The 26010-nt window shown below is 41.3% G+C and overlaps 1 protein-coding gene across 2 annotated transcripts in view; it reads left to right on the plus strand.

Annotated features, from left to right (window-relative positions):
- Positions 1–20129, plus strand: part of MAP3K1 (mitogen-activated protein kinase kinase kinase 1) — an 81836-nt gene extending 61707 nt beyond the window's left edge. For both annotated transcript variants that reach the window (XM_084833274.1, XM_084833275.1), the window contains exons 15-20: positions 1841–1993; positions 4267–4429; positions 6327–6458; positions 14227–14369; positions 15820–15951; positions 17489–20129. In XM_084833274.1, the coding sequence (XP_084689400.1) occupies positions 1841–1993; positions 4267–4429; positions 6327–6458; positions 14227–14369; positions 15820–15951; positions 17489–17638 (873 nt within the window). In that variant the 3' untranslated portion in view covers positions 17639–20129. The remainder of the gene's footprint in view (positions 1–1840; positions 1994–4266; positions 4430–6326; positions 6459–14226; positions 14370–15819; positions 15952–17488) is intronic.
- The last annotated feature ends 5881 nt before the right edge of the window (positions 20130–26010 follow it).

Below are 26010 nucleotides of genomic sequence, written 5' to 3' on the forward strand. Positions count from 1 at the left end.
TTGTTTTCTTTCCTCCCTCACACCAGTAGAATTAGGTTGCTTCAAGATAGGAAGGTTATACCTTCTGCTAATTTGGTAGCCTCTGTGTGGATAATGTCATATGGTTTAGTCACTAGATGGCACTGGACTTAAGTTATATTTGGGTGGAGTCAGACGTTTCTTGAGTCTGTTCTGTCCTTATTGTAGAGAGACAATAAAGTTTTTGTCTAGTTTTCTGACTGATGTGTTTTCCAAGCCTTCCATGACAGCCTCCACCATTCAACAGAGTGCAAATGTTTACTACTAGAAGCCCCCAGTGAAGCATACCAAACATTACAAACGTTGAAGCAACCAAAAACAAACATGCACATATGGTGTCAATTCTTTTCTTTTTTAAATATAGTTGCAAGTACTTGGGGAGAGCTTTTATTTATTTATTTATTTATTTATTTATTAACTTCCATCTTACATTGATTCATAAATACAAATAACAAAGAAGAGTTATAAACATAATCAAACTCATAACAGTTACATTGACCCTAACAATAAATAAGGTTGCACTGAATCCTGAATTTTATTGTTCCAATATAAAATAGAGACTCCATTTTTCTGTTTAAAAAAAAGTATTAAATGATCATGCCTCTGATTCTAATCATATTAATTAACTTCATCATCAAGGCTGTATCCCAAGCCCTCATACACCAATCATGAATCATGAACTTTCTTCCACCTATAGCTTTTTGCCATATGGGCAGCTATCAGTAAGTGAATAGTCATTTCTATATCATCAATTCGGGCTATATCATTAACATATCCAAATAAAAATATCAATGGATGCAAAAAGAACTCAGCATGTACAATTTTCATAATTTCATCCTTTACCATCCTCCAAAAATGTACTATTTGGGGGCAGAATCAAACTGTACGGTGATTATGTAGTGGCAGATTTATCATTCGAAATTGATATATATTACCTGTTTCTGAGATTTCGTAGTTCATGGCTACAAGCCATGATGGCTACTACATCTTACTTTAGTATCAGATGCAGTATGCCTCTGGACACCAGATGCTGGGAGAGTGATATTATGCTCATGTCCTGCTTGTGGGCTTCCTGTAAGCATCTGGTTGACCACTCTAGGAAAAGAGTGATGGACTACATAGGCCTTTGGCCTGGTCCAGCAGGGCTCTTGCACTTTTATTTCCAATTGACTTCTCTAGAGATTTCCTTTTGTCCCTTGTCTGTTTTTTCTCACTTTGTTTTTGCTTGTAAGATTTTTTTCTTGACCTACTATAAATGAGGCATTTATTAAATATGCCGTTTTAAAATGAAATGTTAAAACAAGTTAGCTTGCTTTAAAAATTTCAGCAAAATCATATAAACAGCTACTGAAAGTTATAGGGCACTATCCATTGCTGCTGCTGTGCTAGCAGGATAGGAAGCGAGCACTGGTAGCAAAACTGGTAACTAGTCAAAACTGCCATTTCCTGAATAGGACAAGTCACGGGAGCTTCGGCTACTGGGCAATATAGAAATGAAGTAGTAGTTTCAGCTAGTTTCCTGGGTTGCGCTAGCAAGCAGTAGTTTTCTGTTGTGCTAACGACCATTCCTGCTAGTGCAACGTGTTTAGAGCTGGTGGATTGCTAGTGCTGGATATCTGCCCATTGTTTTTTTCCACTTCAGATTATTAAAAATAGGGCAGGTCTCATGGGCACCCTGTGATCCTTGAGAAACTTTCATGTAGTTTGTATGTTCTGAAATTCTGAAGATTTAGATCTTTCTTTTAAAAACATGCATCCTTTTATTGGATAGCAATGTGGGTGTTACATGTTCATAGACCACTAATTGTTATTCAATTTGCAGACCCCAGAAACCCTGCCTGGGCATACCAAAGCAAAGCACCATTACAGGGAAGATATGGAATGGCTTAAAGGTCAACAGATTGGCCTTGGTGCCTTTTCTTCATGTTATCAAGCTCAGGATGTTGGAACTGGGACATTAATGGCAGTGAAGCAGGTAATGTTCCTCTTTGATTACTATTTTGTAAGTGTTAACTGAATGTAAGGCAAATAGAATCAAGGTCTGCAAGCCTAGAAGAGAGAGTGTCCCCAGTTACATTGTTGCTGTAAATTTTGACATGGGTTTTTTGAGGAAAGGTAGCTTTCTTTCCCGCAAAACAGTCCTGCCTTTTCCTTCTGTGGGCTTCCTGAGAAATCCATTCTTAAAAATGATCATTCTGTTCTATTGATGAGTGTGGTTGTGTAGTCCAGCTTCCCTCTGCCTTCAAACAAAGGCAGTTTAATGTGACTGTAGTGCCTATCCTATGCAGCATTGTCAAATGTATTTACCGTGCCTGCATGTGGTCTCTAAATACCATGGATGTGAGCAAACTCTTCCAAGCTTAATGTGTTAAGGCAGGGAAGGCCTTGGGCTATGGGTGGAAATGATAAATAAAGCGGACTCACAGTGACACACTGAGTAGGATCCAGTGTTTCACTATTCCAGCAGGAGCATGTCCTAAGTGCAGTTCTACTCAGAATGCTCCTGCTGACAGAAATGGGAGAGGGGAGATGTTTTTTGCCAGTTCCCTCCTCCCTGTGTGCTCCCAGAGCTACCACCTCTACTGTTTTAGAGGGTCCCCCAACTCTCTGAAGCAGGCTTTCAAGGGGCATAGGGACTGAAAGGGGAGGGGGAATAGATGAAAATTGGGTTTTCCTTCTTTACACCAGTGGAAATGCTCTGCTGGATCAGATGCCTTCTGTGGCTGGCCCTACCATTACACAGAGGTAGCCACCTCAGGCAACAGATATTGGGGGAAAGGCACCCCTGTAATTCCCAAGTCCCCTAAGCTATCCTGCTATCATCTGTGAAGTGGAGGAGGCTGTCCTGTCACCAGTATTGAAGTAAGACTCAACTTCTAGTCCAGTTGGATTCTATGTGTGGAATTGTGGAAGGGAAGGGGGTACACCGTCTTGTCCTTTTCAGCAAAAGTCTTGAGCTGGCTATGGTGGGAAGCAAATACTGAATCCAACCCACAAAGGCTTTTCCCCTCTTTAGAAATAATTTTTGTGAAGAATAAGTGTATACCCAGTGGATTAGAGCAGACCTATTGAAATCAGTGGCACTTAATTTAGTAATTAATTATGCCATTGATTTCAGTTAGTCTACTCTAAGGGCTGGTTTGAACTATCAAAACAAGCCATTGTGGCTTGCTGTGAGCTGTGGCACGTGCCAGACGCGATTTGCATACCCACCGCCCAGCCACGGCTTATTATGTCGTCTGAGCCCAGGCAGCATGGCTTGTTGGAGGGTTAAACCAATCGCAAATAACCCATGTTATTTAACCCTCCAACAAACCATGCTGTCTGGGTTCAGATGACAAATCGTGCCTGGCATGAGCAACAGTGGCTGGTTTTGATCATGCAAAATGGATCTAAGTATGACGAAGTCTAGATACAAATAAGAATGGACAAATCTGTTTCCCTTTTTACAACTTCCAAACTTTTTGAAGCACAATTTCATTCTGTCCTGTTTCTGCATCAGTTTGAATTTTTTGGTTAAAAGTCCACATGAAAATTCATACAGTTTTGTACACATTTTTCCCTAATGTACACATTTTTGTATACATTCCTGCTGATGCATACATTGGCAGAAATGTGTACAAAAATGCATACATTTTTGTACGCTTTCCTCCTAACATATGCATTTTGTACACATTCTTTTATTGGAGAACTGCATCACAACATACAGAGAAGTGTGAAAACCAAATAATAATTGTTTTCCCTTTCAGGAAGTGCAAATTAGGCAGTCCATATTAAAATGCAAATGAAACAAATTCGTTTCCCATCCCTATATTTAGCCAAGTCACTTGTATGGTACAGCATGAGTGTTTAGTTTGTTGTGCTTGACATATCATATGGCCACACATCTTTCCTACATGGGTTTTTTGACCATGTGTGAAGTCACTGTCTAGAGTTACCTGGGGGAAGGAAGGAAGAAATGGATATAGAGACCTTGTTCCAATGAGACCTCAAGAACCAGACCTCAAAGAGCAAGAGGCAGCAGGTATACAGAAGAACAGAAATAGAAGTTTGACATAGAGCCAGGCAGGCTGTAATGTGTTGAACCCCACCCTTGAAACTGCTTGACATGGTTTCTGGCATCAGCCACGATGTCGGTTGCTATTTCTGTTGCTGCAGCTAAATTTAATCAATAAGACCAAACTGCTATGATTTAAGCCATTGTTGAAGCAAAAATCTGGTTTTATTTTTATTTTTTTTGCTGAACAGGTGACATATGTCAGGAATACATCATCTGAGCAGGAAGAAGTGGTAGAAGCCCTGAGGGAAGAGATAAGGATGATGGGTCATCTAAATCACCCCAATATCATTCGAATGTTGGGTGCTACATGTGAGAAGAGCAACTACAATCTCTTTATAGAGTGGATGGCAGGTATGTGTACCCCCCCAAAATTGTGTGTCTCTCTCTATATTGTGGCCTTCCAGCTGTTTTGGCCTACAACTCCCATCAGCCCTAGCTAGCATACCCAATGGTGAGGGATCATGGGAGGTGTAGGGCAAAACATCTGGAGGGCCACACGTTGCCCACCCCTGCTATAAATAATGTGCAAATTCAAGAGATTCCCTGCTGTTGAATCACCTGCACCTTAGTGGAAGTTGCTTGGGGCGTAAGGTCTGTTCCCCAGCAATTAAGGAACCATGGCTTGCAGCTCCCTGATTTTCCAGAGAAAGTACGCAGGAAATTTATTAGGCATTACACCTGTGCTTATGGGAATGAGCAACAGAAGTGAGAAGGTTACAGTAAATGCTGTGAGATGTGTAAGAGGCTGAAATGTAAGAGAGCTTTGGCTGTTGTGCAGTATAGAAATGTAACAACTCCTGCACTGCTGCTAGGTTTTATTGTGGTTGTATTGTTATATTGTGGTTTTAATGTTGTATATGTTTTAAATTGTTTTATTGTGTGTTGTTTGGTTTTAATTTTTGTGAACCGCCCAGAGAGCTTCAGCTATTGGGCGGTATAGAAATGAAATAACTAACTAACTAACTAACTAACAAATAAATATGGAAAGATGATCAAATGGAAGTGTGAACAGCAGAGACTGTGATCCAGGTTGTGAAAAGGTGATCAAGTGAAAGTAAACAGAACATGTTTCTATAGTTGTTCCCATCATCCTTTTTGTCCAGAAAGTGGCTATGATATAAATGTATGCATGTTAAACAATCAGCCATTGCATCAGTCAGCTGTCTGAGGAGGGATAAGTGGAGAATAGCTTCGGTTATTGAGCAGTATGGAAATGTAATTTAAAATAAATAAATAAATAAATGTAGACTCCCTTCACCTCCCAAACAGTTGATCAATACTACTCCTAATATTCTAAGATGCTTCTTCATGTAAAGGGTCAATTTGCAACCGGGGTTCCTTATTCAGTAAGGATTCCTTTTCATGTTTTTGCTGCTAGAAGGATTGGGAAAACATGTTAAGTGGGTAGTAGGATTTGCCTGCTCCCACATATTCTGCCATTTGAAGTATTAAGTCACAGGCAAGAACAATTACTTTTTTAATATATTCATTATCTTCAGAAATAAAAAGTTTTATTTGAAATGTTAGTTGAAAAGTTATTTTTTGTTGCTTATTTTTTAAGTAAGGAAGCATTTGGGACATTATGATAAGTATAGCTGGCTATGGGCATTAAAGAGTGTGCTCAGCACACAGAAGGTGCCTCTATGCAGTTTCCACAGTCTCCCCCGTCCGCCAATCACACTTTACTCAGCAGGACCCCTGACCCACAGGAAGCATTTTCAGGGAGTTCTGAAGAGGAGGAGGGGCCAAGAAAGTCAGCTTATGCCTGCCCTCTTATGCAGGTGGTTATCTGGATCTAACTGCTTAAATATTAAAGTTCAATGGAATGGGAGGAGCAGCATTATTGCAGCATTTTACAAATAAGCCTCTGAGACAAATTTAATTATCATGGTACAAAACAGTTTACAATATAAAATAGATCTCTCTCTAAAGCTTCCAGCCTCAGCACTGGGCAAAACACTGCTTGTTGTTGTGTCTTTATATAGAAAGTAAAACATCAGTGATGTTGTATCATGCTTAGTGCCTATATTTGTCTCTCTCACTTGCTCTGCATGATGAAGGAAACCATATAAAACCAAGGACCCAAAAGTAAATTCATACAGTTGACCTTAAAACTGTTCACTTACCTGTATTGTATATCAAATGTTGCAATTCTTTCAAGTTAATACTATGCAATGGTAGTCACATCAAGGTTCTTTTCAGGAGGAGTGCTAACTAACGTTGGCTAAAATATATTCTCATTTTCCAGGGGGATCTGTTGCGCATTTGTTAAGTAAATATGGAGCCTTTAAAGAGTCTGTGGTGGCAAACTATACAGAACAGTTGCTTCGTGGCCTTGCTTACCTTCATGAGAATCAGATCATTCACAGAGATGTCAAAGGTGAGAACATCATTACTATAGCTGGAAGGCACTGACTAGCCTATTAATGAGCATTCTAATAGGAAGAAAATAGTTCACTCACCTTTGTTGATTAGACTTGGTATCACTGTGTCTTGTACAGTCACTTCTGTGGTGTAAAAGTACTCAGTCTCCCTTGCCTTGAATTAGCTTGAGATGCAAATTGTTGAAAAGGACTATTGATTGATTTTGATTTGTACCCCTATCTTTCTACCAAAAATTGATACTCGGACAGCTTACAAGCACAATTAAAATTGATTTAAACAGTACATTAAAAAACAATAAAAACTTAACAATTACAGAATAAAAAACAACACCCAACCCAACAGATCCACTTACAGTCCAAAGGCCTTCTTGAATAAAGCGATCTTTGCCTGACAGCAGAGAGGGAGTGAACCTAGCCTCCCTTGGGAGGGAGTTCCACAACCTAGGAGTAGCCACCGAAAAGGACCTCTGAAGGTGGTGGTCTCAAAAGAAGGGCTTCTCCAGAAGATCTTAACAACCAGTCCAGCTGGTATGGGAGAAGATGGTCTTTCATGTAGCCTGGTCCCAAGCCTTATAGGACTTTATAGGTCATAACCAGCACTTTGAATTCTGCCCAGAAACATACCAGTAGCCAGTCAAGCTGCTATAACATGGGAGTCACATGCTCCCTGTAACCAGCCCTGGTCAACAATCTGGCTGCAGCATTCTGGACCAGCTGAACAGTTTTTGAAGGCAGCCCCACATAGAGCACTTTACAGGAGTCCAAAAGGGATGTAACTAAGGCATTGTGACCATGGCCAGATCAGGCATCTTTAGGAATGGGTGCAATTGGCACACTAGCCTCAGCTGTGCAAACACACTCCTGGCCACTGCCAAGATCTGGGCATCGAGGTTCAGGACCGGGTCCAGGAGTACACCCAAACTGTGAGCCTGAATCTTCAGGGGGAGTGTAACCCCATCCAGCACAGGTTGAATCCCTATTCCCTGATTTGCCTTTTGGCTAGCCAAAAGCAACTCTGTCTTGTCTGGATTAAGCCTCAATTTGTTCACCCTCATCCAGTCCATTACTGACATCAGGCACTGACTTAGAACAGCTTCCTTGGATTTAGAGGGAAAGGAGCACTAGAGTTGGGTGTTAACAGCATACTGGTAGCACCAAATCCCAAAACTCTAGACAGCCTCTCCCAGCAGTTTTATGTATATGAATATTTCATTTCTATAAAGCCCAATAGCCGAAGCAATTCTGAGCGGTTCACAAAAATTAAAACCACAGAGTGCAAATAAAAGCTTATATAAAAGCTTAAAACCACAATATAACAATACAACCAGAATAAAACCTAGCAGCAATGCAGAGATTTAAAACACAGATTTAAAATACCAGAGTGAAGCTAAAATGCTAAAATATTGTGGGAATAAAAAAGTCTTCACTTGGCGCCGGAAGGAGAACAATGTACGCGCCAGGCAAACCTCTCTAGGGAGCTCATTCCACACCCAGGGGGCCACAGCAGAAAAGGCCCTCCTCCTGGTAGCCACCCGCCTCACTTCCTTTTGTGGGGGCTCCCAGAGAAGGACCCCTGAGGATGATCTTCGGGTCCAGGCAGGCACATATCGACGGAGGCGATGCTTCAGATAACCTGGCCCCAAGCCGTTTAGGGATTTGAATGTTAATACCAGCACATTGAATCGGGACTGGAAATGGACTGGCAGCCAGTGCAGCTAGAAAAGTACTGGAGTAATGTGATCTCTCCCCTTCATGGATCACTGCCTTGTTGTGGCGAAGGGGCTTGCGTAACTCAGTGAAGCCATAAGCTATGTCGTGCAGGGCCACCCAAGACAGACAGGTCATGGCAGAGGGTTCTGACAAAATGTGGTCCACTGGAGAAGGAAATGGCAACCCACTCCAGTATTCTTGCCAAGAAAACCCCATGGAACGTATCACAAGGCTAAAAGATATGACGCCGGAAGATGAGCCCCTCAGGTCGGAAGGTGTCCAATATGCTACTGGGGAAGAGCAGAGGGTATTTCCAAGTAGCGCCAGAAAGAGTGAAGCGGCTGGGCCAAACCCGAAAGGACACTCAGCTGTGGATGTGTCTGGCGGTGAAAAGAAAATCCGATGCTGTAAAGAACAATATTGTTTAGGAACCTGGAATGTCAGATCAATGAATCAAGGTAAGCTGGAGGTGGTCAAACATGAGATGGCAAGATTGAACATCGACATCTTGGGAATCAGTGAACTCAAATGGACAGGCATGGGCGAATTTAATTCAGGTGACCATCATATCTACTATTGTGGGCAAGACACCCTTAGAAGAAATGGAGTAGCACTCATAGTCAACAAAAGGGTGGGAAAAGCAGTACTGGGGTACAATCTGAAAAATGATAGAATGATCTCAGTACGAATCCAAGGCAAACCATTCAACATCACAGTAATTCAAGTCTATGCCCCAACCACTGAGGCCGAAGAAGCTGAGGTTGATTGGTTCTGTGAAGACCTACAACACCTTCTAGAACTAACACCAAAAAAAGATGTCCTCTTCATCATAGGGGATTGGAATGCTAAAGTAGGAAGTCAAGAAATCACCGGGATAACAGGCAGGCATGGCCTTGGTGTACAAAATGAAGCAGGACAAAAGCTAATAGAGTTTTGCCAAGAGAACATGCTGATCATAGCAAACACTCTTTTCCAACAGCACAAGAGGCGACTCTACACATGGACGTCACCAGATGGTCAATATCGAAATCAGATTGATTATGTCCTTTGCAGCCAAAGATGGAGAAGCTCCATACAGTCAGTAAAAACAAGACCTGGAGCTGACTGTGGCTCAGATCATGAGCTGCTTCTTGCAAAATTTCGGCTTAAATTGAAGAACGTCGGGAAAACCACTAAACCGTTCAGGTGTGACCTCAGTCATATCCCTGATGAATATACAGTGGAGGTGAGGAATAGATTTCAGGGATTAGACCTGATAGACAGAGTGCCTGAGGAACTATGGACGGAGGTCCGTAACATTGTTCAGGAGGCAGCAACGAAATCCGTCCCAAAGAAAAAGAAATGCAAGAAAGCCAAGTGGCTGTCTGATGAGGATTTACAAGTAGCTCACAAAAGAAGGGAAGCGAAAAGCAAGGGAGAAAGGGGAAGATATACCCAACTGAACGCAGAGTTCCAGAGAATAGCAAGGAGAGACAAGAAGGCCTTCTTAAATGAACAATGCAAAGAAATCGAGGAAAACAACAGAATGGGGAAGACTAGAGATCTCTTCAAGAAAATTGGAGATCTCAAGGGAACGTTTTGTGCAAAGACGGGCATGATAAAGGACAAAGAAGGCAGGGACCTAACAGAAGCAGATGAGATTAAGAAGAGGTGGCAAGAATACACAGAAGAACTATACAGGAAAGATCTGAATGTCCCTGATAGCCATGATAGTGCGGTCACTGAACTTGAGCCGGACATCCTAGAGAGTGAAGTCAAGTGGGCCTTAGGAAGCATTAGTAACAACAAAGCTAGCGGAGATGACAGTATTCCAGCCGAGCTATTTAAAATCCTAAAAGATGATGCTGTTAAAGTGCTGCATTCAATATGCCAACAAATGTGGAACACTCAACAGTGGCCACAAGACTGGAAAAGGTCAGTTTACATTCCAATTCCAAAGAAGGGCAACGCCAAAGAGTGTTCAAACTACCGCACAATTGCGCTCATTTCACATGCCAGCAAGGTGATGCTCAAAATCCTACAAGCTAGGCTTCAGCAGTATGCGAACCGAGAACTACCGGAAGTACAAGCTGGGTTTCGAAGAGGCAGAGGAACTAGAGATCAAATCGCCAACATTCGCTGCATCATGGAGAAAGCAAGAGAATTCCAGAAAAACGTCTATTTCTGCTTCATTGACTACGCTAAAGCCTTTGATTGTGTGGATCACAACAAACTGTGGCAAATTCTGAAAGTGATGGGAATACCAGACCACCTTACCCGTCTCCTGAGAAACCTGTACGAGGGTCAAGAAGCAACAGTAAGAACCAGACATGGAACAACCGATTGGTTCAAAATTGGGAAAGGAGTACGACAAGGCTGCATATTGTCACCCTGCTTATTTAACTTATATGCAGAGTACATCATGAGAAATGCCGGGTTGGATGAATCACAGGTCGGAATTAAGATTGCCGGGAGAATTATCAACAACCTCCGATATGCAGACGATACCACCCTAATGGCAGAAAGCGAAGAGGATCTCAAGAGCCTCTTGTTGAGGGTGAAAGAGGAGAGTGCAAAAGCTGGTTTGAAACTCAACATTAAAAAAACTAAGATCATGGCATCTGGCCCCATCACTTCCTGGCATATAGAAGGGGAAGAAATGGAAGCAGTGACAGATTTTACTTTCTTGGGCTCCAAGATCACCGCAGATGGTGACTGTAGCCATGAAATTAAAAGACGCTTGCTCCTTGGGAGGAAAGCTATGGCAAACCTAGACAGCATAGTAAGAAGCAGAGACATCACCTTGCCGACAAAGGTCCGTCTAATCAAAGCTATGGTTTTCCCAGTAGTAATGGATGGCTGTGAGAGCTGGACTATAAGGAAGGCTGAGCGCCGAAGAATTGATGCTTTCGAACTGTGGTGCTGGAGAAGACTCTTACGAGTCCCCTGGACTGCAAGGAGGTCCAATCAGTCCATCCTAAAGGAAATCAACCCTGAGTGCTCATTGGAAGGACAGATACTGAAGCTGAAGCTCCAATATTTTGGCCACCTAATGCGAAGAGAAAACTCCCTGGAAAAGACCCTGATGCTGGGAAAGACTGAAGGCAAAAGGAGAAGGGGACGGCAGAGGATGAGATGGCTAGATAGCATCACCGATGCAATGAATATGAACTTGAGCACGCTCCGGGAGACAGCGCAGGACAGGAAGGCCTGGCGTGCTATGGTCCATGGGGTCACGAAGAGTCGGACACGACTGAACGACTGAACAACAACAACAACAACAACAATGTGATCTCGTTGGCCAGTCCCTTTTAACAATCTCGCTGCCTTATTTTGGACTAGCTGAAGTTTCCTGACCATTTTCAAAGGCAGCCCCACATATAATGCATTGCAGTAATCCAGACAAGAGGTTATCAGAGCTTGGATAAGTGTAGCTAGGCTGTCTCTGTCCAGATAAGGGTGTAGTTGGTATATCAGCCTAAGCTGCTAAAAAAGTGCTCCGTGCCACTGAGTTCACCTGTGCCTCAAGTGACAGTTCAGGGTCCAAGAGCACCCCCAAACTATGAACGTGATCCTTTAGGGGGAGTGCAACCCCCTCCAGAACAGGTTGAGCATCACCTAGCCGGGCAGACGAACCACCCACTAACGGTACCACAGTCTTGTCTTGATAGAGCTTCAGTTTATTGGCCCTCATCCAGTCCATTACCGTGCCCAGGCACTGATTCAGAATAGCCACTGCCTCACCTGAGTTTGATGAAAAAGAGAGGTAGAGCTGGGTGTCATCCCCATATTGATGGCACCACAGGCCACTCCTCCGGATAAACTCCCCCAGCGGTTTTATGTAGATGTTGAACAGCACAGGGGATAAAATAGATCCCTGTGGAACCCCATGGCATAATTGCCAAGGTACAGAGCAATAATCCCTCAGCACCACCTTCTGGAATTGGCCATCCAAGTAGGAGTGGAACCACTACAGTGCAGTGCCTCCAACTCCCAACCCAGACAACCTATCGGGGAGGATACCATGGTCAATATATACATGAAGAGCATGGGGGATAAGATGGAACCCTGAGGGACACCATAGGCCAATGGCCATGATGTCGAACAGGAATCCCCCAGCACCACCTTCTGCGATTGTCCCTCTAAGAAGGACTGGAGCCCCACTGTATAACAGTGCCTTTCAGTCCCTCCTCAGACAGATACTACTTGACAGATGGATACCATTTGACAGCCATTGACATGACAGGTCTGGAAAAGGGAACAAGATCACCCACTTAGCAAGGTGATCCCTGGGGTTTTAAGTGTTGGGCTGACAGTTGTGGTGCCCTGCTTCTATTCCACACTGCCCGGAGTTTTCAGCAAGTCCTTTTAAGCGCGATCTTTCTCCCCGCCCCCCATTTTTGCGGCTCCCATTCGGAGTAGTGATGGAAGCTAGATGTCTCCTAAAATAACTTGCTGCAGAATTGGGGAAGCGTGGAATGGAAGTAGGGCATCCACAACTGGCAGTTCAACACTTAAAACCCCAGGGATCCACTTGCTAAGTGGGCAATCTTGTCCCCTTTTCCCAGCCTATCACTGTCAGAGGCTGTCAAATTAACCTATATGCAGTCTCGTCTTGTCAATTTCCTTGTATGTTTTATACTGCACCTCATTCCATTCGACAGCTGAAACATACAAGGGCATTGGCAAGGCTACGTATATATATTTGACAGCCACAAGTATGCACTTGCGCAGCAGCGGTAACCAACCTCCGCCCCCCCAATTAAGACATTTGTCTCATTTGTGCAAATGTTGGGGTCTGGAAAAAAAGTGCTGGGGAACAAAAATGGGGTTGTAGCTGGAGGAGGGAAGAGGAGGGGTCAGGCAGACAACACAGGTTCTGCTGCATAGGTCCTTGGGATACCAGGTGGAGGACCAAAGGGGAAGGAAATGGGGAACAAACCACGATGAGCCCAGTTGTCTGTCGGGCACATCATAGTTTGTTCTGAAAATAACGCACACTGCATAGCTTATTCATAGGGTGGGTTGTTGTGTTGCGCAGACTCACCCGCCACATGAGGTTCAAAGCTATTGGATTATCTGAACTATAATATAGGCCTTAGTTTTTTGTTTGTGTTCTGAGAACTATGAAACAAAAATAGAAGAAAATTATATATCTAAGCACTTTAACAACATATTGTGGTGTAAAGTAACATTTATTCCAAAATATAATTCATTGTGACAATTTGTATTGGCCCCAGGAGTGTATCGAAGCCACCTGTAGTGTTAGAGGGGCCTAGAGATCCATAAGGCCTTGCTTAAATTAATTATGGGTGCAATAATTTCCTTGCTAGTAAGCCTCTGAGCATGTGAAGATGAGTCAAAGGGCCGATAGCGGGCCCTTTCCATCTAGCACATTTCATACTAATGAGTAGTTTCTAATCAAGATGTACCTGGGAAGTGAAGTTTGTTTACCTTAAAGCTGCAGGTGGCTGTGCTGAGAACCAAATGCTTCTAGTCTATGCTGGGAATGAACACTAGGGGGCGCTTGCTGCTGTCATGCTGCCTCATTGCTAACACATATGGTATTAAACCCATTGTACCCCATGGCTCTGGGTTCAGAAGTTGTCTGATCCAATCATTGGGTACGCCTGTGGGTTACTCAAATAAAGTACTCCTTGTGAGTAAACCTGTGTCTGATTTATCACTATCTTGGCACCACTAAATTAAGAGGTCAAAGCCCATGGCCGGGGCAGTATACAATTATACATCCCTTCTGTGGGTGAATAATGCTGAAGAAAATTGTTATTCAAGTAGAGAAGCATTTTTGTTCTGTTTTATACGGTTAGAAGGGTTCAGATGTTTTCTTTTTCAAAATTTGTGAGAAATGCACTTTTGTGTGAAGGCTCTAGTTTCTGTGTAAATGGCTTCAGTTTCTGCATTGTCTAAATGTGAAACTTTTGTGGGTGTGCAACGAAGGAAAACATCTAAATCTTTGGTATTCTGTTTGCCAGTAATTTGAGTTTCTACCGTATATGCATGTGTGCACCTCTCATTATTGCCATCACCTAATTTCATTGCTTTTGATGTTGACAGGTGCCAACTTGCTAATTGACAGCACAGGTCATAGATTAAGAATTGCTGATTTTGGAGCTGCAGCTAGGTTGGCCTCTAAAGGAACTGGTGCTGGAGAGTTTCAAGGACAGTTATTGGGGACTATTGCATTTATGGCACCCGAGGTAAGAAGTCACGTATACACCTTCGGGAAAAGATGTGTGGCTTGATTTTATCCTTAGCTTTAACTTCTTGCATCTAAAATGGTATCTGTATAATGCAAGTGAGAGAGCTGTATATTTTTTGCCCTACTTGCCTTTTAAAAGAGTCTACAACTCTTGCTAAACTAGTTGGGTGTCAACATGTGAACATGAAAGGAGCCCTGCTAGATCAGACCAAACATTCATTACATCTAGCATCCTGTTTCCAGCAGTGGCTGACCTGACCAGCCAGATCTTTCTAACAAGCCCACAAGCAGAGAATGAAGGAAACAGCCCTTTTCCACTCTTGCTCCCCAGCAATTGGTATTCAGTGTCATACTGCCTCTGAACTAATGGCCATTGACAGGTCCATCTTCCATGAATTTGTCTAATCTCCCTTTACAGCGTTATGAGGGCATATTCAACATCTAGGGTAGGGTGGGGAATCTCAATCCTGGGGGCTAAATCCAGTCCTCCGGGTTTCCCCAGATGCCCATGCCCCCTTCTCCTGGCCTAACTCCTTTGCCCCAACCACTAGTTGGTGATTTCCCAGCTTTTGTGCAGTCCCCCCCGCCACTCTAAAAGGTTGAAAAAATGCCTATCCTATGGCTTAGTCAATGCCAGTTAGATATTCAAGATACAATATCCTGGCATTTTTTCTATTTTGGCAGCATAGCTGGCCAACCATGTGTGTGATGGAATGCAAGCCGTCCTTTAAGAGCAACACTTACAAGTGAGCAATGTTGCTCTGTGACCCAGGGTTTAAGAAACACTAATCTAGAAATAGAAACAACAGCAATGTACTTTGACTTATCTGTCCTGGCTGCATTTTCTTTCCATGCTGTCAAGATACATCTCATGTCAGCCAGCTGTTCTTTCACAAAGAGCTGAGAAAAATAAAAAAAAAGAATGATAATTGTATCTTGATGCTGGATCAGAAAAGGGCCACACACACACACCATGCTTCCTTCAAGGAATGTTATTGTGACCAATAGATGCTTGTTAAAGCTGAAATTCTTCAGATTGTTCATACTAAATCAAATATTTAATTTTCATGGATGTAGACAGGTTTAAACAAGTGAAGGGGCAAATGTTGACACCGCAGATTAATTATTATTCAGATTAATTATTCAGTTTGATTGGAGACAGATTTTTAAGGACTTGACAAAAAAGTCTTCATATTTGACGTTTGTAGTTTAAGGTTGGTGTTCATAGGTATGTTTCTAGGAACACATTTTGCTATATATGTAAATAAGATGTGCCCCATTTTTATTGTGCTGAACAGGTCTGTCCTGCTATAATATTTTGAGTAGATCTCATAATAAAATATTTGCTAAGCCTCTTACCTTGTTAACAGTATGCTTCTTAAAACACATGCTGTGCTGGTAGTAGTAGATCAATAGAAGTTAAACTTGCTTATCTTAATCTCCCTCAGGTGTTGAGAGGCCAACAGTACGGTAGGAGCTGTGATGTCTGGAGCGTTGGTTGTGCTGTTATAGAAATGGCTTGTGCTAAACCCCCCTGGAACGCAGAGAAACATTCCAATCATCTTGCTTTGATATTTAAGGTAAGTTGATATGTGACAGAAAATCTACAAAGCCCATAGTTGGAGAAATTCACTAGGAACTTCTACCACACAAGCACCACCGAAAGAAATTAGAGTTGTCCAAGAATGTTTGTGTAACTTTGTCACTGGGACTTGGCAAGGAAGGAATTTTCATTAGATCATGCTCTATGGAAGCAAACGGATTAGATCTCACACAAAACATTGCACTTGAACAGCATTGGACCCTGTGTTCTTTTAAAAAGTTGGGCGTAGGGATGTATTTTACAAGCATCCTATTGCTTTCATAAACACACCAATCTTTAACATCCCCATCTTATCAAATTTATCCCAGTTGGTATATTTGTAGGCATCATATTGTAGGATGAATGTTTTGGGGAACATGTTTTGCAGGATTCTATTTTCTATGAATAGATTCTGCTACTTAAAAAATGTTTTAAGTCAAAAGGAAGGAATGGGAAGAAGAGAAAGATGGGGACTTCAGCAAGGAAGAAGAATTAAACCCAGCTTTGCATGATATAGCTGCTAATCCAGTTTCTGTCAGCCAGGCCTGAATAGTGTCATAGTCTTTTAAGTAGTAACTTGATTCTTTAGAAGAGGAGGTTCCTTGAAATTGTGGACAATTTGAAGAATGAAGAAGATGTCCAGAGTACTTTTTGAGCAGAGTTATCTGGAAACTATGTCCTAGAAAATAAATCAGAAAAGACTGAGTCGGGTCTTAAGAGGCAGCGAATATTGGAGCAATTCTTAAACATACATTAAACTACAGATGTTGACTTCATTTGCACTAATTATTTACATCAGTGTTGATCTGAGCCATTTTCAGCAAGCACCTTCGCAATGCAGATGGCACAGGGCAAGCATTTAGAAATATGAGTTAGCTTAGTATTACTATGAAGATTTATTATTAATAATAATAATAAGTATATACAACAACATTTTGAAACTACACTTCATCCTTGCACTTTCCACGGTGATGTACAAAAATATGATTAAAATTGCACAAAATACAATAAAAATAATCATAAGCAATCATGGAAGGCAGGAAATACAACAGAAACAGATAAAACATATCAACTGATTGAAATTCCTAGGCGAACAAGAAGGTTTTGCTCTAGCACTGAAAGGATTGCAGTTGATGGTAAAAGTCACACTACAATGGAAAGGGTATTCCATAATTCAGGCACCACGACAATGAAGGCTCTCTCCCTTGTTATCACATTATGTACCAGGGGTACTTCGAGAAGAGCCTCACCTAACAATCCTAGGTCATAGGCAGGCTGATATAGGGAGAGGCGCTCCTGCAGATATTTGGGTCCCAAACTATTTCAGGCTTTAAAGGCAGTCACCAGCATTTTTATTTATTTATTTTATTTATTTATTTCATTTCTATGCCGCCCAATAGCCGAAGCTCTCTGGGCGGTTCACATTTTTGTATTGCTGTATAGAGTCTTACAGAGCAATTTTGCTCTAGTCTGCATCCAGGGGTCTCCTTTGAGAGAATCCTGAGGGTAACTTGTATTTTCTGTTTGGTTTGTAGATTGCCAGTGCAACTACAGCTCCATCAATCCCACCACATCTGACTCCAGGCTTAAGGGATGTGGCGCTTCGATGTTTGGAGCTTCAACCTCAGGACAGACCCCCAGCAAGGGAGTTGCTGAAACACCCTGTCTTCCGCACTACGTGGTAGTTACATAGAAGTGGGGGTACACTGAACATGATGCTACTGAACAGTGCTGGTCTTCCTGTGCAGTTTTGCATTGTAGTATGTGTTAACTGCTCTGCTAGCCTTAATTATACATATTGAGGTCTTGAGGTTAGTGGAGGACCTATACTTAAGTATGTGACTGACAAATCGAGATCTTTACCTAAGCTCAGTATGCAACATTTCACAAATTGTGCAGAAATATGTAAACTGTGCCTTTCTCAAAGATCTGGCTCTCGGTGAACAGAAAAGCAATTCCTCTTTTAAATCTGCATGATTATTTAGTGGAAGAAGTGATTTTTAAGAAAATTATTTTGGAGCACTTTTTCAGCAATATTAGCAGCTGAGGGGCTCAGGAGCCATTTAAAACCTGCAGTCACTGCTCCATGTCACGCCATGCAAACATCAGCAGTTTGGGCTCTACAACCCAATTTAGTTTGTTTTCATCACTTGTCATAAAGAAAGTTCAGTGTCTGTGCATTATATTTTCATGAAGCTTGTTCTTTAAGTGGAGAAAGAAAACTTGGATAGTTTTAAAGCCACGTTTTGCCTTCCTAAGAGTCACTGACCATGGCAGTTGTGGTTCACTGTGCATTTTCTTGCTAGCTGTGTAACTTCTCTGTGAAAGCTACAGTCTTGTGCTTTCCATTTTATCCTTTGTTTCGTATTCAGGGAAAAAATATTTTTAAAACACACCCAGAAAAGCTAGAACTAGGTTCAAGCTCAGTATTGCTGGATACTTTCTTATAAGAGACTGTGATACAGATTGGTTTGAAATCTGGAATAAAATGCTGTCCTCGAATCGGTGACAAGATGTGTTGGAGGGGAAAATGCCCAATTGTTTTGAATACAACCAATGGTCAGATAAACTGCTAGGTTTTGGAGCCTTTTTCATGTTGAAATTCTTATGGTAAAACTGTGTAGAAAAGTATAATGCATCATACCTGCTCCCACCCAGCTTCCATTCCAGTCAGCCTTTGATGGGAGCCAAAGCTTTACATCCAGTCTTATTCTCAATTTAGCACTGTATTCATGTTCACTGTTGTTCCTTTGCCTGCTGTTTTCCTTCTGCCATACATCATCTGTTTACAATTACAATTAATAATTATGTAATTGGGCAATATTTTAAAAAGGGAAAGAGAACCACTGCATCTCTTTTTTGAAAAAAATGTACAGGAAAATGAGCTTGGACTTGAAGAAACACCACTTAATCATAACGTGAAGAAATGCTTCACCAAGAGTGCAAAACTACTTTTTAGCAAATATTTAATTGTTCCATGATTTTAAGGGCAGGCTTTTAGATACTGATGAATGGGGTACTGAAGGAAGATGGCAGCTGTTCTTTTGCTTTTTGGAGAGTCTTTTTGAAATAAAGTACTGATTGTGTTTAATCAACTTTTGTTAAATAACTGTTCCAAGTTTTAACTCTTCAGAAGCCAGTTGAACTATTGACCGGAAATTGGTTATGATTAAGACTCAGGACAAACTAAATAAGCTATAGTGCTGTACATTTTTAACAATGTACAACTCACAAATTGGAAGCAAAACAAGTGAGAGGTTTACAGCAATGATCATGCTAACATTAACTAAAAGCAATGTCATTAAATATGGATGTGTATTTCTTTTTGAAATGTTACATTCCTTTGCTTTTTGAAGATTGGCAGACTTTGAAGAGTTAAAAAAATCGAAATGTGAAGTTTGGTAGCTCTGTTTTTGTATTTGACTTCTGTTTCTTGACAGTTTAGAATTTTCATTATTCTAATCAGATTGTTTCCAAGTCTCTTGTGTGCAAGCTTTAAAGGATGCACTCTTGCCAATTCATGTACTGGAAGCTCAGTTGTCAGATTAATGCCATTTCTGACAAAAATGTCAATTGTATAAACTGATGAACCTCAGCTAATCAGTATTACCTTTTAGATCACCATGTCTACCACATATCAAACTCAGACTGCCTCTAGATGTCTAAAAGCATTGTTTGAGTTTGTTTGCATTTCCCTCAGCTTGCTGGTAATTGTGGTGTTTTTTTAAATGCAGATGTAATGTAATCTTATTTTCTTTGGATCAAAGCTGGACTGAAAATTGTATTGTGTAATTATTTTTGTGTTCTTAATGTTATTTGGTACCTAAGTTGTAAATAACGTCTACTGCTGTTTATTCCAGTTTCTACTACCTCAGGTGTCCTATAGATTCTCTTCTACCAAAGTTCACTTTCACATTGAAATTATATTTGCTATGTGACTGATTCCTAAGACTTCCGGGGCTTAAGGGCTAACTTCTATTAGCACCTTACTGTGCAAGTAAATTTTAAAGATCTCTGGGTTAAGAAAATTTGGCTTCATTATATCCTTTGTTATTTTAAATATATCAAGATATTTTAATTAAAAGTTTTTACCCCTTTGAACCAATTTTATAGTATAATTTGTACCTATTTTGGTGGTTTTGTCTTTATAGTAAATAAAAGATTTTGGACAAAGGTTGTCCCTTTTTTTAATGGCAATGAACTGTAACAGTACTTGACATTCATGTATACATGTTTTTTTCTTAAAATATCTACTATAGGCAGCCAGAAAACACAAGGTTTGAGGAGCAGATTTTGTAAGCTATGTATGTAGTTTGAAAAATGCCTGTAAATAAGTCTTTAATCCCTTTCCTCTATTTCTTGGCCATGTAAATACTTCATATTTAGACTTAGATAAACACACAGGATTTATTTAGCTCAGTTTCAAGTCTGGTTCATCTACAGAAACTGTGGAGCACAATTTACCAAGCACTGTGTAAAATATCTGATCCTTGAATTAGAATTGCACAACAGTTATTTGTGCCTGTAGTCATGCTACACGATTAAAGAGTTAGAACATAGAATTATAACTAGTAAGGGCACAATCCTATGCATGTTTAGACAGAGAAAAGGCCTACAACTCCCAGCATGCCTGAGCATGCTGGCTGGGGAATGCTGGGAGTTATAGGCCTTTTCTCTGTCTAAACATGCATAGGATTACACCCTAAATTACTCAAGGCTAGCATCTATTCAGACTACTGAAACACTAGCTATTTACTGATATGGAGCAATCAATTTAAATGCTTAGAAGAGAGATTCATTTAGGCACACTTCAGGAAAAAATAAAAAAAGCTTAGTAACCAGTTGAGAACTCATTTCTGTCAACTGTTAGGCAGGCTAAATCCTCCACTAGACTGAGTGTCATGCTATCTATTTTTTCAGTGGGTAAGATCCCACACACATTCAACAGGCATGATGGATTTTTTCTCTTAATGAGCTTTTAGCTGGGAAATTCTTGGCCCACATGTTCCTCAATAGCACATTCAAGATGTTGCCTATGTGTCATAGAGGGTGATGTGGTAAAACTGGTGTGCAAGGCTTGTGTGTTCATGTTTTTTTGAAGCCCCATCCACCATTAGCAGTTACACAAAGACCATGCCCAGCTCCCCCAATGGATAAATATAGCATTAAGGGCAGAAAGTGCACCTGGATCAATCTTTGTAGATTGACAAAGATTTTTTTACTCCCAGCTGCTTAACAGTAGCAACAAAATAATCCCACCTCCCTACTGCTAAAGTGAAGAAAGCTTGGGTTAATCAAGAGTGGATTTTTGTGTGGAAAGGCTCTGAGATCTGTTAAACTCTGGTACTCAAAAGAAATTCCTGGTCTCAACATCCTTTAATTCTATGCCTATGTTTTTTTGCACCAGGCTCCAGTTGATGGCTCTTGGTGTAAAACAAAGTTGATTCCATGAGCCTGAAGTCTGACCATGCCTGAAATATAAGGGCTGATTTCATAAGAAACTTGGCTTGTGTGTTAGAAAAGCCCATTTTATTTATTCCTTTTGATACAATTTAATCTATAAATTCAACCTTTGTTGCCCTAAGAGTTGTTTAAAATCAAACGTACAGCAATCTTTCTTTTGTAATGTGCTGTTCTCTGATGGAACACAGTCATCAACTTCCCTGTTGTCTGTTTTTATGAGAGGTGTTTATCAAATGTAAATGGGTTTCTCCTGCTTATAAGTGACCTGATTGGTATTTGGATCCATCCCAAGTAAGAGTCAGAACTGCTAGCTTTTATGTTTACAAAGGAAGAGCATCTGTTGTTCCTACTCAGTATCTTTTGCAACCATACCTCACTAAATGTCTAACTAAATGATGCATAATATCTCCTCCATTCCATCTTGGGGCCTAACTACATGTTACATGTAGTTAGCATGGCTTGCAGTCACACCAGCTTTGCTTAACATCCAACCTATTCTGGAAAAATACTTGCTCACTACTTCTGTAACATTTTGGTTGGTCCTAATAAGGATATTACCTTATTGTGACTCTGGAATTTCTTCTAAAATGCCTTCCTTTATGGTTCATTCATCTTTTTGAAATGTAAACCAGCTTTGCCTGCTAACTTTAGTTGTATATAAGCCTCAGAGGGGGAACCTTGTTTATCAGAAATCAACACATTATGTCTATTTTAAAAGAAATTACTGTCACTGTCCACATGACCATGGGAATCAAGGCATTGTTGGCTGATTTTAAATTAGCAAGTGACAGATATCCCAGGCCAGATTGGCCTGTGTTCCAAAGCAAAATTTTGCAACACAGATCCCCTTGGGTATCTTAAAAAGAGGCTGCTTTTCCCATATAAACGGCTCAGGCTTCACCTATTGCTGTGGAATTGCTATTCCTCCTTTCTAGACATGAGTAACTGAATCCTAGCCCAGCAGTTTTAAAAGACTTAGAACCAGCTTACCGTGGAACTATCATGGACCTAAAGAAGCTACACATATTTTTATACTTTATTGTTCTACGCTTGCATGTGTTCTTTGATTACTTTCATATCTGTGTGTCAAAAATACCATTCTTATTTTAAGAGCTCTCACTGGTGATACTGCAAGCTCAAAACCACATGAACCACCACACTATGGTTAAGGAAGCCTAAGTGATCCTAACAACACCACTAACAGTGTAACCCTGCATTCCAAGACACTTGGCCCTTTCCCTTGACTATACAGATGGACAACATCTCCACTTAAATTTCTCTTGCATACAATCTTGTGTTCAAAGCTATGTAGTCACTTCTGATCTGCCTAGGATTATGTTATTAACCCAAAGCAATGTTAGCAGAATATTCCTATAACTAAGTTAAAACAGTTTCTCCACCTTCCCACACACTTCCCAACCCATCAGTGGGAGCTAACGACAGCATAAGGTAAGAACTACACTTTTTAAACATCCCAAAGCAACAGGTAAAGCTGTTCGTAAGCTCAAGAATTTGGCTTGTTAAAATAACATATTTTGGGGGACTTTGCTACTTAAAACTGAAATGGATTTAGAAAATTTGGAAAATATATAGGTGTGAGGTTCTTTTTGCCACCTGATGCAAATATTCACGTCTTCAAGTTTAACAACCATGGGTGCTGGAATTTCTTCTGATTCTCCTGTGCTTTGAAAATAATATTTCTGAATTATCTGGGTTCAGCTGCATACTAATGATCAACTTTCATGTTGGTGAAAGCATGTTAAACAATATGTAGATATTGAAATAAATGTGTTTAAGAACATAAGAACAGCCATGCTGGATCAGACCAAGGTCCATGTAGTCCAGCATTCTGTTCAGAGTAGCAAACCAGCTGCCTGTGGGAAACCCACAAGCAGGACACGAGTGCAACAGCATCCTCTCACCCATGTTCCCCAACAACTGGCATACATAGGCATACAGCGTCTGATACTGGCATATAGCCATCAGTACTAGTAACCATTGAGGCGTCTCCTCCAGGAATTTGTTCAGTCCCCTTTTAACGCCATCAAAATTGGTGGTTATCGTAACATCTTGTGGTAGTGAATTCCATAGTAACTATGCACTGCCTGAAGAAGCACTTTATCTGTCCTGAAGCTCCCACCAATCAGCTTCATGGGGTGACCCCAGGTTCTAGTATTATGAGGAGAAAAATGTCTCCCACCTAAAAAAAAGATGATATAGAGTTAGGAGAAGTGCAGAAAAGGGCAACTACAATGATCAAGGGGCTGGAACATCTCCACTATGAGGGAAGGGTACAATAGCTGGGATTGTTTAGCCTGGAAAAAAGGAGGGTGAGGGGAGACATGATAGAGGTGTACAAAATTATGCATGATGTGGAGAATGGATGGGGAGACATTTTTATTTTAAAAGAACAATATACACACAGTCTCCATGCAAACCCCTTGCCTATACTGGGGTGAGAACCAGAGGGTAAAATCTCATCTTAGATCCTTCTAGTTATCAGTTCAAAGTCTGCTGCAAGATTGAGCCCTGGCAATCATAAGAGCCATGCTGGATTAGACCAAGGGCCCATCTAGTCCAGCATTCTGTTCGCATAGTGGCCAACCAGCTGCCCATGGGAAACTCACAAGCAGGAAAGGAGTGTAACCACCTTCCTGCCCATGTTCCCCAGCAGCTGGTGTACCTATGCATACTACCTCTGATTCTGGAGTTAATATATATAGCTAGCCGGACTAGTAGCCATTAATAGCTTTCTCCTCCAGGAATTTGTCCAATCCCCTTTTAAAGCCATCCAAGGTGGCGGCCACCACTATATCTTGTGGAGTGAATTCCATAGTTTAACTATGCGTTGTATGAAGAAGTACTTCCTCTTATCTGTCCTGAATCTCCCACCAATCAGCTTCATGGGATGACCCTGAGTTCTAGTATTATGAGAGAGGGAGAAAAATGTCTCCCTATCCACTTTCTGCACACCATACATTTTGTACACCTCCATCATGTCTTCCCCTGCTCATCTTTTTTTCTAAGCGAAACAGTCCCAGATGTTGTAACCTTTCCTCCGGTGGGAGTTGCTCCAGCCCCTTGATCATTTTAGTTGCCCCTTTCTGCTCTTTTTCCAACTCTACAATATCCTTTTCTAGGTGCAGTGACCAGAACTGTACACTGTATTCCAAGTGTGGTCACACCACAGATTTGTATAAGGGGAGTATGAACTGGAACAGGTAGCATGTCAGAAAAAGTCACCTCAGTGGCACTGGATTTCAATCTGCCTAGCAATGTAAATTCGGCTTCCAGGACCTCATAACTACATTTCCCCACATCACTGGGAACAAGATGGACCACGACCATTGACTCCACCCCAGCACTATCTATGAAGCTATTTAGACAGTGCATGATATCTGCAACTTTTGTACCAGGCAGGCAGTTTTGCCATGTGGTCTACATGCTCATCACAAACCCAGTTGTCTGTGTGACTATGGAACAAATATTGATTGATTGATTAGCCACCCATCTGGCCGGCTACCCAGCCACTCTAGGCGGCGTACAATACTAACAAATTTACATAATCAACTGAACCAAAAAAAATAACAAAACAACACTGCTCTAAAAAAAACCTAACCCACCCCAAATGCCCGCCTGAACAGCCAGGTTTTTAAAGCCCGGCAGAAGCTCATCAAATATCCCACTACCACAAACTTGTTCCCTGAGAGAGAGTAGCTCATTTCACCATGTACACACCCATGACCTCTGTCCAGCTGGCAGATTGTCATACATGTGGCATTCGGTGCAATACACTGGATAGCCCCCACACGCCTGCTGGCTTTAAACCTTCATGACTGTTTTTTTTAAATTAACATGATTGTTGTTACTGGGTTTCTTTAGCTGGAAAACTAAGTTATTTACTAGGAGAAGGTGGGAAATTTCTTTTGTTATAATTGTTTCTTCATAGTTACTCACTAGTAGAAAGTGGGTAAGAATCTCCTGCTCTGGCCTCCTTGCCCTGTTGCTAAACTGGCACATTTCCTGCTCCACATAGTGTTCAAGCAACTTACACTATCCTCTTCAAATGGTACAGAAAGGGGTGCTCTCCCTCAAGGGTTAGGCCCTCTGCATTCACAAATCTGTACCAATTTAGACTTCATGGCTATTGGAAGACTCTTCTTACTAATCAAGAAATAATTCAGGGGACCTTAAGATTCTTTCCCCATGTTCTCTACCATTTTCTTAGCATGAAACAGCTTTTTCAAAAAGCCCAGTATTGTGCTAGAAATGATCTCAGGGCACCCTCTAAACACAGTAAATATTCAATAATTATCTTTGCAGAGCAGCTTGACTTTGCCTGGCTCCTCCAGCTCCATCCTTGGAGATGGCTTCCCTGTTGTTGGAAATACCGTGGGTTTATATTTCTCTGTCCGTGGAAACAGCTCGGTTTCCCGGCCAATGCACCAATGTAAATTCAGTCCTGTTTAACCTCAGAACCTGCACGAAATGGATCCAAAGCACCCTGGTGGGTAACCAAGCTAATCCCAACAAACATCACTACAGACAAAACTGTAAATTGAAATCTATTTAAAGCTTTATTTCAGAAAAATAC

The sequence above is a fragment of the Heloderma suspectum genome, chromosome 2, assembly GCF_057233095.1.
Source record: "Heloderma suspectum isolate Gila_16-S chromosome 2, 16-S_ref, whole genome shotgun sequence".
Lineage (NCBI taxonomy): Eukaryota > Metazoa > Chordata > Lepidosauria > Squamata > Helodermatidae > Heloderma > Heloderma suspectum.